At 44.8% G+C, this 17,730-nt stretch overlaps 1 protein-coding gene across 2 annotated transcripts in view; it reads right to left on the bottom strand.

The window, feature by feature from the left end:
- HAAO (3-hydroxyanthranilate 3,4-dioxygenase) overlaps positions 1-17,730 on the bottom strand; it is a 704,001-nt gene that overhangs the window by 287,363 nt on the left and 398,908 nt on the right. For both annotated transcript variants that reach the window (XM_069236711.1, XM_069236712.1), the window contains exon 4: positions 14,795-14,901. In XM_069236711.1, coding sequence (XP_069092812.1) covers positions 14,795-14,901 — 107 coding nt within the window. The remainder of the gene's footprint in view (positions 1-14,794; positions 14,902-17,730) is intronic.

Here is a 17,730-nt window from a genome sequence, read left to right on the forward strand (position 1 = left end):
AAACAAAGAAGCAGTTACTACACATAGATAAGTGGAATGACCCTGGTTCGGTGGACATTTTGTCTTTGTAGTCTTGTTGGCTTCTCTATAAGAGGATTCATGTTATCACAGAGTTCTAGAGAAACAGGCAACAGGAACAATTATGTTGCCAAAACACACAAGAGGTCAAGTGCTCCTTTGCATAGCTGTAATGTAGAATACACACTGGACATTCACCCAAGAAGGCAGAAAGAACTCCATGTGGGTAGATATTTGATACAAAGCTGTGGACTCTTGTTGGATAAAAGGGCAGATGAGGTTTCTTTGTGGCATAGTCACTCACACAGCTACTGACACACCCACACAGACACTAACACATCCACTCACAGACACACTCAGACATTCACTCAGACACTCATGAACCCACTCACAGACCCACTTACAAACTTAGGAACCCGCTCACAGATCAACTCAGAGACTCACGTCCCACTCACAGACCAATTTAGAGATTCATGCACCCACTCACAGATCCACTTAGACACTCTCGCACCCACTCACAGACCCACTCAGACACTCACGCACTCACTCTGAAGTCTAAAATTCTCAGTAAAACATGTATTCCAACAGAACCAGCCTGTCAGTTGATTCCCTTCTATTCTACTGCATCCTCCCAGAGTGTTCTAAAGTACAACTAGAGCACTAACAGTCTTACTTATGACAAACGTATGACACACCTGAAGTCATCTTGATTGAATCAAACTGGTAAAACTGGTAGAAGATGTCATGAGTGATGTAATATCTGGGGTAATTAGCAGTGCATGGCAAGGCTGCGAGTTATAGTTACCTTAGGGCACGAGTTATAGTTACTTGAAATAACAAGAGGCCGGATACTTTCTCTGTGAGGTCCTGCTGAATTGCATGGCGAAGGCGCAAGTGATAGTTACCTTCGGGCATGAGATACAGCTACTTGAAATAACACGAAGCCGGACACTTTCTCTTTGAGGTCCTGCTAAATTGGATTGGCAAAGGAGGAGGAGCTCTGAGAGGAGGAAACATGTTTCTTCAGCCCAGTGGCAGGTTTATCCTCATTCTCTGGAGGTTTTGAAGTCCACAAAACTTCCGGTCCTCCGGAGGTCTTGAAGTCCCAGGTTTTCATCGATGTTACAAGACTTCCAGTTAGACACACCCAACCATCACAGGAACTCAGGAACTCAGGAACAGCACTTGGGTATCAAGACTTATTCCAGGAGAGGCCACCACAAGGGTCCAGGTCAGGTCTAGTTGACACTGGTCAACTGGATACTTGTAGAAAAGGCATCTTGCAGCTTGTTGTGACACTGTATCTTACAAAGGAGATCAACCAACTGACCCTTGGAATCCACTCGATGTCTTGGGTAAAAGTGAGAGCAGATCTAGTCAGCTGATCACCTCACAGGACTCAAATAACAGGTGCAGTTTGTCTTCTACTCATCCGCAGGTCCAGGTGTGCTCTTAAGAAGGTGCCAGAGAATGCTACATTTATTCCTGGCACTAGCTTGTGAGTGGAAGGTGACTCCGGGCCCCTCCCTAGCCAATAAGGTCCTTGGTCACTCCAAACCAGTACTGAGGCAGCTCTCCCCCCACAGGGTTTCGTGCCTGTACGAATGGGAGGAACCAAGAAAGGGCCTGTGTAGGTGTGTGCTAAATCTGTACGTGACAACGGAGGCCATTTTGAAGTAAATTACGTTCATAGGCACTGCTCAACCAATCTTCCTGCCAGAGGAACAAAACATCTCCCATGCTTTTGCCTCTGCTCTGGGAGCAGTTTTGACACATCATTAGGGCTGTTTGCCACCTGGATGACAGTTGGAGCCTAACACAAATTAGCCTTCAGGAGCTTCAAACAGGAAAAGGGTACATTTCTAAAAGTCCCCTTTCCTCATTCTTTATCAACAATAATAATTATTAAAAATAATCCTTTAATTCTGTAGCTAAATTTTATATTTAATAGTGCTTTCCAGTGTTTCTCTATGGGCCAGCCAAACTTCCTACAGTGAATATAGCTTTTGGGCGTTAGTCACTGTAAGGGCATTATGTTAACTTTCAATGTCTACATGCTCTACTTTGAAATACAATGGACCCAGCCTTGTGGACTTCAATGTCACAAGTGCTTACACAATTTGATGACACTGTAGTGTTGTAGTATACAGGTGACATTTAGCTTTCCATGTGTGTATTTTGGGTCCCATATACAATGAACATATAAGAAAGTTAAATATGCCAATTAGGTGTTAGCCAATTCAACATGGCTTAGGAGTCAGAGCACCTGCACTGAGAGCTGATTAGCAATGTCCAAATGCACAGAGTAAAGAAAAACAGCAGTATCAATCCACAAAAAATTATGATGACCGTGCAAAAGGGGGAACTTTCTCACAATATCTCTATGGCTGGGGGTGACCCAAATGGATCTCATAAATCACACTATCTATGATCAGTTCACGATAAAATGAAAATTACATATTTTTCGTGATAGTAAGTGACTGAGTATGTGTTCAAATTTATACAGCACACATTGTAGATCATCTTAGTCCAAACCTCAGGTAAGATTCAAATAATATCCCATATCAATAGGAGGAGAAGGTCATTGTTCAGAGGTACCCCGGTAACATTAATTTCTGTTGACTGGACCAGATAATATAGGTTGCCCTGATGCTAGCGTTAAATTTAACTGACCTTTTGAGATTACATAGATTTCTAACAAAGTGGTTTAAATAGCGTTTTTTCTATGAATCAGTTAGAGCAAATGCCACAGTTGCACCGTAAAGTGTTGCACATTTTGTTTAAAAACTGCTCTAGTGCAAACTAAGTAGCGGCGGCAACCGCAAACCTCAAGGGGAAGGGCGGAGGGACTGGGAGGGAATAACAATTTATTTATTTTTAAACTCTTTTTATCGCCGCTGTCCTCTCCTGCAACCTCACTCGTCCTCTTGACTCTTCTGGTGTCCCAGGATTTGCCTGGACACCAGAACAGGCTCCCCAGCAATCCTGGCACTGCTTACATGCTATACATAGCATGTAAGCAGCATCAGGATTGGTCTGAGTGGCAGTCACTGCCGCTCAGACACAAGCCTGTGGTCTTTGCAGTTTCTCCAGCCCCGCAGTGTATGCAGCCGGGTTGGAGAAACCTAAGTGGGCATGTGTGTTTGGTCGACCTCAGACGGCCGGCCAAACACCCATGTTCATTTGGTGGAATCTCCCCTCCTCCTTCTCCTACCTCCCGTGGACCAACTCCGTCCCTCCCTGCACTGCTGTGCCTGAAGCATAAAAATAAAACGAGTGAAAACTATTATTTTATTTTTCTGCTTCTAGCACAGCCAGTGGGGCGACGCTCCTTTTTTCCATAGCGAAAGAGCCATCCATGAAACTAGGTAAAATGTAATGGTACCAGCACTGGTGCAAATCTAAACAATTTAATTTGTAGAAGAACATGAAAAATCAAGAACTGATAGTGGGCAAGACTTTGCCAGTTTCAACATAAATTACATATTTATATGTAGCATAATGCATATTTTGTGAATTCTTTAGGAAAGAGTGTTTTTTGCTAAATGTCTGTTTTATTCATAGCACCTGCCAGCACTTGTGTTAGCTTGAGCTTCTCAGAACTTAATTACCATAAACTACCCGATTCCAGGTGGCCAAAAGAAAATATGGAAATTGAGTTGTAAACAGCTAAATGAATATTACTAAAAATAAGCACATCCCGGAAATCTTTAATAATCATTTATTTTATAGAAACTAATCGGAAGAGAATGAAAAGACTCCTCCGCAGCACAAACAGACTCCACTTGGGACCTCCTTTGCATACGAGGACTGAAAACGTGGCACACTTTTCATAATGATATGAAAAACAGAACCCTTCTTTCAAATCTTTTACTCGCGACTGGAAAAAGCCTTTTGCTCCCTAAAAATTTCAGTACAACATGAAACCTTATTGTTAATATCCTTCCCAGCTTGCCGGTTAATTCTTCATCGCAGTCCCCAAAACTACAAACGATAATACATTTTTAAGCAGCCCAAGTGGTAAATATTATATTATACCTGTTGGCCTTTGTATATGTTCTTATAATACAAAAATGTCATACTATCTATACATAAATGGTTTTGATATTAACTCAAATATTTGTAATCCCGTAATACTCAAATCATGTAATACCATTTTAATCAGGATAAGGGGCTTATGTTACACGTGTTCTTTCTATATATCACTAAAATAGAAAGCATGTCATGTTTTCATATGTGAATGTGTTTATCTTTATCAAGCATTATCAAGACACAACAAATATATATCTCAAGTTATGTAAAGTGCCCCAACACCCTAATGTCTACACTATAAAGAATAAAGAATAAAAAAATGTGTTATTAAACAGAACTGAGCACAGCTTTAGTGGGTAAGATTCAAAAGAGTTTCTGGGCAAAGGAAAAGAGTTTTCAGGCACATAGTAGGTGAACGGTCCTCTTTAGAAATATCCTAAAAGAAAACAGATTATGGTCAGAGCACAACCGTTGATGTTTCTGTAGATATTGTAGTTAGTCTAAGAGAACATTACAAAGTGTTAGAAGGTCCCTGGCCGCTCTTCTGTCCCCAAATATGATGCAAGCAATCAGAATAATGTTATATTTATTCAAGACTGAATCCATTGTTCATCAAATGCTCTGAAAGTGTGAGTTAGAGAAAGCAATTGTGAAACATTTACTTTTTGTCTACACGTTGCAGCACGATTTTTTATCCATAACTTTGAGAATGTACTGCAAATACCAACCTCTAATCTTCATAATTCAAAATGCATATCACCTGGCAAATTCTTAAGCATAATGAAAAGCATCTGTCCTTGCAGCACATCACTGCTATAAGATAACAAAGCAATGTCTAAAAAGGCACTCTATATGACTAAGACTTTGTTATGAACTTGAATGTTGTGCACTTAAATTGGAATACTGATGATAATCAAACTATGAATGCAGAAATGCAGAAAATACAAACATGGACCACTTGGGGACACTGGCCATGTTAGCAATGAGGCTGGGAACATTTACTTTCTGCTCCAGACCATCTGGCCTTAGTGGGCATCAGAATGGCGCTTGTGGCTTGAGTTAGAAAACTAGAGTGCTTCCAAATCATGATGGTGGAATCCCAGCATATCCATTGCAAAAGCCATCCATGACAAACGAGCAATCTATCCTCGACATCATGAAAAGATACAAATGTACAAACATTATTATGAACTAAATCCAACATTCTCCTATATATACTCCTACTCTCGAATTCCTATTAGTAGCATCAAAACAAATAATTTACATACTGTTCATATTGCTTATTAGCAAAACGTCAAAAAACAATGGTACATGCCGCACATTCTGCAATGAGAATATGTAAAAGCCAATAACACGATTTAGAAAAAGATCACATAAGAACGAACTGCTGTGTGCTGGTTGAAATCTGACTCGCAATTTTGGGAGAAGGGCCTGTTCTAAATACCAAAAGATGCTGTATTCTGTTGGAATAAAGTGCTCAAAAGCCCCAGTGGAAATGGCACTGCAGGATATTAAGAAATACAGAGTGGAACATTGGTTGAAATGTATCCATTTCCTTTTGGGCATTGATAAGACTACTGTCTTTTCCTAATCATGCAATGAATATTTACACTATAATTTGCTTTAAAGTTACAGTTAACTGTGGTAAGTCCGTGGCTCACCTTTTTGTGTAAAAGTGTGCTTTAAGTCTGCAAAGTGATTTAACATTATAAAACGAGGACGTTCCTGGCATATGCATATATAATTTCTGGATTTTTTTAAAACCTAGGAGGCGCTTCATATCTACTAAAGCAGTATCAGAAGAGGTGAACACATATCGCTAATTCATAGTGTTTGAAGAGCTGTATTGAATAGGACATGTTCTTTGGTGTGTCCTATACATTTTTAATATCCATGAGGAAGTCCAGCTCTCTGTATTCTTCCGCCTTGAGCCTAAAGTTTATTTCTTTTGGAGCTAAAGATTCATGGAAAAGCATGCATAAAATGTGCAAATGCAAGCACCCATGTGCAAAAAATGTACTGTGCTGGCACTATTGTGCAAACTAAAGACGGAGTGCACATTATGCAGAAGAGTATAAAACCTGCTGCTGAAGCATTTACAAAATTTAGGGCACAAGGGCAATTCAGAGGTACATGTGGGTAGATGGTGTCCACCCACTATTTTCACATGGTAGATGCAGTCCACTCAGCCAAGAAGTTGGGCCCCACTGAAATATCCTGAACTTGTCCTGGTGTAATTGTGAGACAACTGAAATGTTTAGCAGTGCTTGCACCTTGTCTGCCTTCCATTCCCAGCAGCAACGGGCAGGCAGGGAGTGGGATTTCTTATTTTCACCTCCAGCTGTGCTAAATATAAAGGTGGAAGATAAGGGGCCATTAGGCCTCCTTTTGATCCAATATGATCCTGGCTGGGTGTGGTCTGGAGCCTCACACTTAGATGCAAATGCAACAGAGGGGAAACAAAGTCACACAGCTTGTCATCACTTCAAAGGCACTTTATAGAGGCATGCTTATGACTTTGTCCAGTCCCTGTATATAGGAGATAAGCATGTATTATAAGAATGTTGTATGTGTTGGACTGCCTCAGTATTTAAACAAATAACAACTTAACCCCTTCCCCGCCAAGGACGTAGAGGTTACGTCCAATGGCACGATGCTGAGGAGCTACGGACGTAACCACTACATCCTGGCAGCGGCCCTCGGGGGATGCGCTGGCGCTCCCCCTGCAGGCCTCCCGCCCAACCCCCCAGGGCAGAGCTGGAAGGGGAATCGCTTTCCCTTCCACAACCGACCCCCTCTGGCCCCCCAGTGATGACTGATGATGTCAGCACGCAATCGCGTGCTGACCTCATCAGAGGTCACCTCCCATCGCGCTGGAAGCATGCTCAGCATTTCTCTTCCGCTCGGGAGGAGAGGGCCGGCAGAGACATAAAAGGAAAGGAAAAGCCTTTCCTTTCCTTTCATGTCTCTGGAATCATTTCTCACGATCGGGCAGCAGAAATGCCCACTACACACCAGGGATTTTTTATTTTTTGTTTAATACTTACGCATAAGGGGAGCAGCTCCTTGGGCAAAATATTTTTATGCCATTTCTGCCCCCTCTGGGCAGAATATAATTAGGCCGAGCTGCCCCCAGGGAGGGCAGAAACCTCTAGAAAGCAGGGATATATATATTTTTTTATTTACTTTATGTTTTTATGTATGGGGAGCGACCCCTTAGGCACAGGTCGCTCCCCTAGGGGGGAAATTGTATTTAGCCCATTTCTGCTCCCACAGGAGCAGATTGGCGTAATATAATTAGGCCGACCTGTCCACAAGGGATTATATATGTGTGCATAAGAGGAGCGGCCCCTTGGGAATGGGTCGTTCCCCAGGGTGCAGAATTTTTTAGGCCTTTTCTGCCCTGGGGGTGGGGGGGGGGACAGAAACCCCTAGACACCAGGGAAATATTTTTGTTTATGTTTACTTTTGTTTTTTATATATGGGGAGCGACCCCTTATGCAAGGGTCACTTCCCTGGGGGGCAAAACCACTTAGGCAGCAGGGATTGGTGTGTGTGTATGTGTGTGTTTTGTTTGCGGGTGCGGCCCCTTGGGCAAGGGTCGCTCCCCGTGGGGGCACAATACTGTTGCCCATGTAGCCTATTTTTGGAAGGCCTATCTGCCCCCAAGGGGGGAAGAAAGCCCACTAGAGACCAGGGAAGAGTTTTTTTTTCAAAATAACAGGGTGGGGGCATGGCCATACCCCCACCCCAAATAAATGGGGCCAAAGATGTTCTGTCCTCCAGTGGGCAGATGGGGCAATTACCCCTGATCTACACCCCAGGGGGACAGAAAGTCTACTAGATGCCAGAATTTTTTTTTTTTTTTAAAGTAGTGGGGTGGTGGCTTCCAACCAGTATGGGCCTGGTTATGTCCACACCCCAACTGAAGGGAGTAACAGTCTTTCACCTCTCCCCCCTGCACACTAAAATATCTTATCCCACGGCAAGCAACAGGACATTTGATTATTTTGAGTTTTGGTTTTACATTTGCGCCATGAGAGCTTGGCTAACTCTCAAAATTGTCCCACTTGGAATGGTGAAGGCTGCACTTTTTGGACTTTGGGACGCTGCCATGTAGAAGAATCCACAAGACCTAGACACATCTGAAAACTAAACATCTGGGTGATTACAGGGTGGTGTGCTTCACATGCACCCGCACCATTTTCTTACCCACAATGCCCTGTAAACCTCCAACTTTGCTGGAAATCACACATTTTCCCACATTTTTGTGATGGAACCTTCAAGAATCTGCAGGAATCCACAAAATTCCTACCACCCAGCATTGTCTCATCTATACCGATATAACTTCTGCTGCACTTGTCAGCCTAAAAATTTGCTTTTTCAAACTGCCCTTTTGGACCCGCTTTGGTTCCCCCTCAATTTCGATATGATTTTGGATCTTCCCTGTCACAGGCACTTGGCCCACATACACAAGTGAGGTATAATTTTTTACCGGGACACTGAGGGGATTGTTGGGTAGTAGGAAAGTTGTTCCCATGCACTGATCACAGAAATGTGGGAAAATGTGATTTTTTAGCTAAATTTGAGGTTTGCTGAAGATTCTGGGTAAGAAAACATTGGGGGATCCACGCAAGTCACACCTCTCTCAGGTGTCTAGTTTTCAGAATGTCTGGGTTTGTTAGGTTTCCCTAGAAGGCTGCTGAGCCCAGGACCAAAAACGCAGGTGCTTATTTCTTGGTCTCCTTCAGGGGAACCCACAAAGTCTGGGTACCTCTAGAATACTTAGGATGTTGGAAAAAAAGGACACAAATTTCGCGTGGGTAGGTTATGTGGACAAAAAATTATGAGGGCCTAAGCGCAAACTGCCCCAAACAGCCAAAAAAAGGCTTGGCACATGAGGGGGAAATACTACTGTTTTATTTCTTTCATAGTGCTAATCGTCTCAGTGTAGGGTGTTACAGCTCTTTACATAACGCACACATTATACAATGACAATAAACCATGTAAGTATGCAAGTCACTGTACAGGATATGTTATATAAGACTGTGATGGCTAAAAGGTGTAGAAGTCACATGTCCTTCATACCTCACCGTGCAATATTAGAAGGATTGTAATGTATGAACTGCAAGGATCTCTGTCTTAAAAGCAGTAACCCACTTACCTATCTACATAAAATACAAATCTGTCCTCTCGATGTTAAATGATGTGCTTTGCAGGAGGCACAATCTTTATTAGTACTGTGATTCAAATCCGGGTTCAGAAAAAGCATATATCTCCCCAGCAAGTGTTAACCTTCGGAGTTACCTTACCATTATTATTATTCCCTGGCATTCACGGGGAACACAAAGATCTCTGCAGCAGGTGCCTTAAGCCTGTAAGATATTTCAAAATGCAGACTTTGCAACCAATTAAGCAGAACAGATCTACAGCCAAATTTCTCCTTGTTGCCAATTTCTTTGTGGCAGAGTTTTAATAAAAATAAATGCATTTGTTGAGGCCCAGATTTGCTTTGGGTTTGCGCTACTTTTTTGGCACAACCTCAACGCAAAATCTCATTTGTTAAATCTTGTTATGTGCTTAAATGTACTCATGATAGACCTGCTAAACATATGTGTGAGATCTTAATATCTGATGTCACTTCTTGTGATGCAAATTGTGATGTTACACGCCGTGCAATGTCATGCTAAACAAATGTGTTAGGTCTTAATATCTGATGTCACTTCTTGCGATGTCACTACTTGTGCTGCCACATGCGATGTCTTGCGTCGTGACACCATGATGTCACTTGCATACTGCCTAACTTGATTAGTCCCCCCACTTCTTTCATTAGGACTTGTGCCCTGGCAAAAGATATATGAATATGCGCACATCACATGCACTTTTCCTTGATATTGCTCTTATTGTCTGTACTACTGCTCTGGGATGTGCCAGAGAAAGGTTTGGAGCTTTTAAAGTCTACAAAATTGTTACAATGATGTCAAAGAAGAACAATAGCTTTCTAAATTATTTCCCCAAATGCAACGATCCACCCACAGGCATTGGTGTTTACTAAAGACATTTTATACAAGATAGATCTCAGGAAGCCTAACATGTGTGGCATGGCTTAGGAAGCAGTACATTTCACTCTCTCTTTGCTTGTAGAACGCAATGCCTGTCTCGATTCACATTCCACCCTGTACGTGTTACATACACGACAGAAGATATGTACCTTCAATTAATCACTCAATCAAGGGATTTGTAAAGCGCACTACTCACCTGTGAGGGTCTCAAGGTGCTAATAGGACATGGGTAGTGGGTGGAGCGCTTGGGCGCTGCTACTGCTCGATCAGCCAGGTCTTGAGAAGTCTCTTTAAGGTAAGGAGGTCCTTGATCTGGAGCAGGTGGGTGGGAAAAGTGTTCCACGTCTTTGCGGCGTGGTGCAAGAAAGATCTGCCCCCGGTTGTAGTTCTGCGGATGCGTGGGATGGTTGTAAGGGAAAAGTCAGCGGAGCGGAGCTGTTGGTCGGGGTTTAGAAGGAGAGCCGTCTATTGAGGTATTCTGGTCCGGTGTTGTGCAGTGCATTGTGAGCGTGGGTGAGGAGTTTGAAGGTGTTTTTTTTTGTTGACGGGGAGCCAGTGCAGGTCTCTCAGGTGGCCTGTGATGTGGCAGGGGATGTCCAGGATGAGGCGTGCAGAGGCGTTCTGGATGCTTTGCGGCCTTTTCTGGAGTTTGGCCGTGGTTCCTGCATAGATGGCATAGCCATAGTCCAGTTTGCTGCTTACGAGGGCTTGGGTGGCTGTTCTTCTGGTTTCTGTGGGTATCCATTTGTTAGATCTTTTGGAGCATCTGGAGGGAGTTGAAGCAGGAGGCGGAGATGGCGTTGACTTGCTGGGTCATGGATAGTGAGGAGTCCAGGATGAATCCTAGGTTGCGTGCGTGGTTGGTGGGAGTCGGAGCAGATTTGAGAGTGGCAGGCCACCAGGAGTCATCCCATGAGGAGGGGGTGGAGCCGAAGATGAGGAACTCCGTCTTGTCGGAATTGAGTTTGAGGCAGCTGTTCTTCTTCGATTCAGCAATGGCCTTCATTCCTTTGTGGAGGTTGGTTTTGGCGGAGTCCTTGGTGAGGGAGAGGATCAGCTGGGTGTTGTCGGCGTATGAAATGATGTTGAGGTTGTGCGATTGCGCGATGTTAGCGAGTGGAGCCATGTAGATGTTGAAGGGACTGAGGGACGAGCTCTGGGGCACGTCACAGATGATTTTGGTGGCTTCAGAGTGGAAAGGAGGGAGGTGGACTCTCTGAGTGCTGCCGGTGAGAAAGGAGGTGACCCAGTTTAGGGCTCAGTCACGGATTTCTGCATTGCTGTGGCGTGTGCATAGGGTGTGGCGGCAGACGGTGTCGAACGCGGCTGAGAGGTCCTGGAGGATGAGGGTTGCGGTTTCGCTGTTGTCCAGTATGGTTCTGATGTCATTGGTGGCGACGATGAGGGCAGTTTCGGTGCTGTGATTGCTGCGGAATATGGATTGGGAAGGGTCCAGAGTGCTGTTCTCCTCAAGGAAGCGGGTCAGCTCTCTGTTGAAACCCATCTCAATGACTTTTGCCAGGAAGGGGAGCAGGGAGACAGACCGGAAGTTCTTTAGGTCCTTTGAGTCCGCCTTGGTTTTTTTGAGGAGGGCGTTGATCTTGGCGTGTTTCCAGCTCTCTGGGAAGGTGGCTGACTCGAAAGAGCTGTTGATGATCTTCTGGAGTTGGGGTGCGATGATGGAACTTGCTTTGTTGAGGATGTGGTGAGGGCAGGGGTCGGATGGTGAGCCGGAGTGGATGATGTTTATGATTTCAATGGTGTTGTTGACGTTGACGGGGGTCCAAGAGAGCAGGAGGCTGGTCAGTGGTGGGTCTGTGGTGTTGGAGGTTGCTGGGAGGCTGAGTGCTGAAGCTGTCGTGGATGTCTGTGATCTTGTGGTGGAAGTAGGAGGCTAGTGAGTTACAGAGGTCTTGTGATGGCGGGATGTCGTTTGCAACGGAGCTGGGTTTGGAGAGTTCCTTCACGATGTTGAAGAGCTCCTTGTGGCTGTGTGCATTGTTATTGATGCGTTCTTTGAAGGCGGTTCTCTTAGCAGTTCGGATGAGTTGGTGGTGTGTGTGGATAGCGTTTTTGAAGGCTGTGTGGTTGTCCAGTGTCTGATCTTGGCACCACTTCTTTTCGAGTCTTCGGCATGTCTGCTTGGATTCGTGGAGGTCGGCAGTAAACCAGAAGGCCTTTCTGTCAGTGCGTCTGTTGGAGGGATTTTTGATCGGGCGAGGGTGTTGGCACAGGTGTCGATCCATTGCCTGAAGTTGCGGGGAGCTGTGTCTATGTCGGCGGTGTCGGTGGGTGGGTTCTAGGAGAGGGTAGTGATTAGTTGGTCTTCGGTGACCTTGTTCCATCTGCGGTGGGGAATCCGTTATGGGTGATGGTGTGTTGTGGGTTTCTTGAAGGAGAAGTGGATGCATCGGTGATCTGTCCAGTGGAGTTCGGTGGTGTGGCTGAAGGAGACGTGTTTGCTGGAGGAGAAGATAGGGTCAAGTGTGTGTCCTGCAGAGTGGGTCGGTGTTGTGACGAGCTGTTTGAGGGCGAGGTTGGAGAAGTTGTTGAGCAGGGTGGTGGTGTTGTTGTCGTTGGTGTTCTCGAGGTGGAAGTTTAAGTCCCCATGGAGTATGTAGTCAGTGGACGCGAGAGTGTTCGTGCTGACGATGTCGGTGATGAGTTTGCTGAACTGCTGTGGGGGACCAGGGGCCCTGTAGATGAGGGTCCCCCGAAGGGTGGTGTTTGGGTCAGTGTGGATCTGGAAGTGCAGGTGTTTGGCGGTGCTGAGGGTGTCTTCGGTGCTGGTCGTGATCCTGAGGGTGTTCTTGTGGACGATAGCGATGCCTCCTCCTTGTCTGTTCGAGCAGTCCCTGCGGGTGATCTTGTAGCTGTCCGGGATGGCTATGGTGATGTCAGGCTCTGAGGAGGGGTTCATCAAGGTCTCCTGGGGAAGCTGAGTCGATAAGATTCCATAGCTCTACTGCATGTTTGTGGATGGAGCATGTGTTGAGAAGGTTGCATCCTGCCTTGGTGGGTGAGTCATTGGCATGGAGGATGTGGTGAGGGCAGAGGTCGGAAGGTGAAGGTGCAGTTCCGGCCTCAGAAGGGTCCCTGGGTGGTCTGTGGGGAGGCTTGAAGGCAGGCGGGAGAGTGCCTGGTGTTGAGGGCGCAGAGGGTGGCGGCGTCATAACGAAGACGTCAGTGGCAGTGGTGGGATGGATGAGAACCAGGTGTTCCGGTGCTGGGAGCCATCCAGGCACGGATGAGTTTGCCTCTGGTACGCCTTTGGCGTGCCAGCGGCGCGGCCACCATTAAGTAGGGAAGGGGGAGGAGAGGACAGCTGGGAGGCAGGAGCGTGGGCAAAAACGGTAGAGAAAAGTTTGCAGGCCACAGGGGCAGCAGCGGCGGGAGAGCAGCCCGAGGAAGTGGAGGGGGGCAAGGCCACAGGGGAAGCAGCGGCGGGGGAGAGAGAGAGAGGAAGGGGGGCGAAAGTGAGTGAGAGAGTGGCGGTAAAGCCAGAAAAAGTGCAGAAAAGAGCAAAAAGGCAAACGTGGAAGTTAGTCCAAAAGGACACACAGGAGAGCGAACAGCAGCAGAGGCACGGGGGCAGACACAGCGAGAGAGAGCACGGGAAGAGGAGTGGAGAAAAGGAGGAGAGAGGCAGTCTAGCAGGAAAGCAGAGCTCTCCTACTAGACACCAGGAATGAGGCCCAGGCAGAAGCCTGTGGGTGGAGGAGGGCCTGGAACTCCTGACCGGGGTCAGGAGTTCAGAGGAGTGGGGGATGAGGGCTCTACTTGCAAGGTGGAGCCACTGGAGGCAGAGCAGTTCACTGGCCTAGTCAGCGGTATTGCTCGACCTACCACACAGCGGTACTTTCAGTGTGTCAATATCACTGTGTGTGATATGAGTGTTAATTGTTCTCTGTGCCCGTGGCTTGATGTTAGTGCCAATCCCGTCTAATCCCTTGGTCTGGCTAGAAATCATCTATCCCTTGACAAATTATCAATAAATGAAACAATCTGTTCGTCCCATGGCAAAATAATAAATGCTTTAATTTCAATGCTGGCCTCCATTCTACATAGCCAACAGTAGATGAGATGCAGTTCTCTATTGCGGCGATAAGGGGGGCGCTGTTTATTTTGATAATGTGCATTGATACTCAAAGTACGGCCCGGGGGCCGCATGCGGACCCCCTGACCTTTACATGCGGCCCCAAAATCAAACATGAATATACATTCGTTTTTTCCCCACCCTGACAACAGTGTCAATAGTGAGCTAAAATGCATGTCAGCTGTTAAGTGCACCCTGTGGGTTGGGTTCCTGTTATACACAAACATTATAGTTTATTAAATCAAACACAGGGGAAGGTTTTGCACATTCCACATCGTGAAGTTATGTATTTCGACATGCTTTTGTATGTGATATTGAAGAAAAAAAGGGAAAGTGGAACAAAACAATTGCCTAGGATCACACAATTTGATAAAGTGGGGAAGCTGGGATTAATTCTAGGTTGCAGCTATTATGTGTTTCGCTTCCAGTACACCCATTTACTGGCACCATTCCCTGGAACTTTCTCCTTCTGAGTGCCACATTGCTGGCATCAATGCGGCACTTGTCACATCATAGCCCAAAAATGTTGGCCCCCGGTAAAATGTTTGTGAGTACCCATGTGCTAGTGGCATGAAAAAAGCCTCACCTGAGTCCATCCACTTCCGTCTTCAGCCTCTGTCTCTCAATCACAAGCCCAACGGTGCCTGTGTACCTTTGAGGAGAATGTGGGATCCGAGCTGGCAGCAGGAACATCTGTTTGAGTAAAGTTTAAGTGTTCATTATTTATAACGCACACAGCAAGCTCAACGACATCAATTGTCTACAGTTATCTCTATGCGCTATGCGCTGCGGTGTGCTTTTCCCATTGTCAGCCTGAGCCTTCATTGTCGCGCTCTTAAGCAACCAAGGCTTTAGAGAGGCAGCCTGTAAAATTACAAACACGTGCCAGTCACTCTGGAGCTGCCACCATGGACATGCCATTAAAGAGCCCCTGGATGGGACCTGTGGCCTCTGTCAGCTAGAAGTATAATTGCTTTAAGTTTCTTACGTTCCCCTGAGTACTCGTTACGTGTTTTAACGTAACCACTGGTGTACTTCTGTTATCTTTGCAAGCGAGCTCCGTGCAATTTTATACAGGGACATTTACATTTAATTGAATCAAGACCAATCATTTGTGACAACCCAACTTTCATGATCCCAAGATTTGCCTTTTCTGTCTTGCAGTTATGAGAGATATGATGGGCCGCTAATTTCGAATAATACTCAATGTCAGGCCATACAGTGACAGTTTCCATATACACGTGTCAAGGAGGGAAGATTGTCTCCCTGACTTGTTCCTCTTATTTTGAGGATCCAATGAGTCCACGTCCTGGCTGGTCGTCTGACATTGAGGACAATTCTCAGGCTGCCGTCTCCTTGTGTCCCCTTCCTTCCAAGCAGTGTCGGATTGGGATGCAAATTAGGCCCATGCACTCCTAAAAAAAATAATAAAGTGGGCCACATTCCCAGATATCGTGCCCTTTCATGAAGCATCAAAACATTAGTTTCATTGGACTCATTTTTATAGAAATGTTTGGCAACTTTAGCATTTTACAGCTTATAAAGCCAGTAACGTGTAAAACCTAGAAGCACTTCATTTTTTACCAGGGGGAGCAAGGTGAAATATAATGGTGCAAGGGCCACAACACCTGATCTGATGGGTATTAAAGTTTTTATATATAAAGATTCCTCTTTAATTATCATGCTCTGGCCTTTGCAGAATTTTAAAACATGAACAACAGCGGTTATTTTTTAAATACTTTTTGTAATTTTGTATTGGGATCTCACAAAAAATATTATATTTTTACTGTTTGATAGAAAATAATTTAGCGATGCCATGAGAGTATAAGCAGTGACATTACAAATGAACAATTTGTTACTATTAGAAATCAAGTTGTGGAGAGACTGCACACCCTGCTCATGGTTCAGTGTGGATTACTGAACGCGGGCTTTCTTGAAAATGATGTTCTGTTACTGGCTACGAGCTCCCACACTGTTAAAAATTTTCACCAGGAGGAATTTGCAGTGGCACTGTGGCTGCCCCGACAGTCAGGCTGCCTCACATTACAATGGCCTGCTGGGTAACTGGCGAAGATATTAAGGCTTGGTGGGCCAGGTGACAGAGGGCTTAGAAAAAACCCGGCCTTCAGGTGACTCTTAGGCGCTGGCCCATCGGCCAATGCCCGACTGCCTGCATTCCTAATCCAACCCTGCTTCCATGGCAGCAGGAAATATCAGCTGCGCCACCTCCATAGTGATCGGGCGCTTATTGCAAAACCGCCTTAACTTTTCCTCTGAGTAAGGTATCCGTGTATATATTCTTTACCACGCGGTGAGCATGCACACTGACTTCTATACTGTATAAGCAGGGGTCAAAGTGCATTAAAAAAGTATGGGAACTGTGATGCTGCATGTGATGGGGGTGGGTGTCAAAGGTGAGGCTAAAGAAACAAAGTATTCTGTATGTTTTTTGGTCTTTCCCCATCAGGTAGTTACATATAAAATATGCCACAGCTTAAATTAAAAATGAATTATAAAAAGTTACGTTAACCAGTGGCAAGCGCACTATTATACATTACGAAACTTCCATTAGTTAATGCACTGCAGAGGTCTGTGTGTAATCAGAAAGCCACATAATAAAATCTTGGTTTGAGCAGTGAAGAATAGTGGCTTGTGTAAATACCAGGGCACACCAAGAGTAGTCCTAGAGTAAATTCCAAAGTGGAAAGAAGAGTCCAAAGTCCAAGCACAATGTAGAGGTTGATGAGATTTTATTCTTCGCGAAAAAAGTACATTCTGCAAACAGCCGACACATGTTTCGTCACAAGGACTTTTTCAAGGCAATAATCCAGAAACGTTCATGTAGTGAATCTGGTAGATAATGTACCATGTAATGATATAATGATGAACAAATGGAGAAAGAGGATCATGATAAGCCAAAGAAGAGCTGAAGGATGTCGATCAACGCGACTGAAAAGAACGAGTGGAAGTAGTCATCATTGGTCATCATTATATCACCTGACGTCTTTGCATTCCTAAAATCCTGATGAGACCACTTTTCACTAACAAGGGTTCGAAACGCAGTCAACATGTTAAAGTAACAGACAAACAATCTATGTGTCTGTTCTCACCTATTTAAGATATTTTTTAGTAATAGCCTTTGTAGTTGTCTCTTACTATGTGAAAAACCGTGTGCATCTCCTGACTGTAGTAATGCAAAATACTGTGGCTTTGACACTGGGGACACATTCCATTTACTTATTGTGATTATTTTGTTCTCTCGTTTTTCTGTTCTTTGAGATTGGTTTCACTTTTGAACAAAGTAGATAAAAATCTACTTTCTTCTAAAAATGGTGGTTTGTTGTACCTTAATGTTCTAATTAATTATTTCTTCTGCTACCTATATGACTATGCAGTACATTGATTAGCTAATTAATTTTTTTCTGTATATAATATCAATGTGAACCACTGTAGTTTTAAAAAAAAAAAGGCATTTTCTTGTTCTAGCCATTTGGTGCCTGCACCCTGCATTCTGGGTCACAC

Source organism: Pleurodeles waltl, chromosome 5 (genome assembly GCF_031143425.1).
Source record: "Pleurodeles waltl isolate 20211129_DDA chromosome 5, aPleWal1.hap1.20221129, whole genome shotgun sequence".
Lineage (NCBI taxonomy): Eukaryota > Metazoa > Chordata > Amphibia > Caudata > Salamandridae > Pleurodeles > Pleurodeles waltl.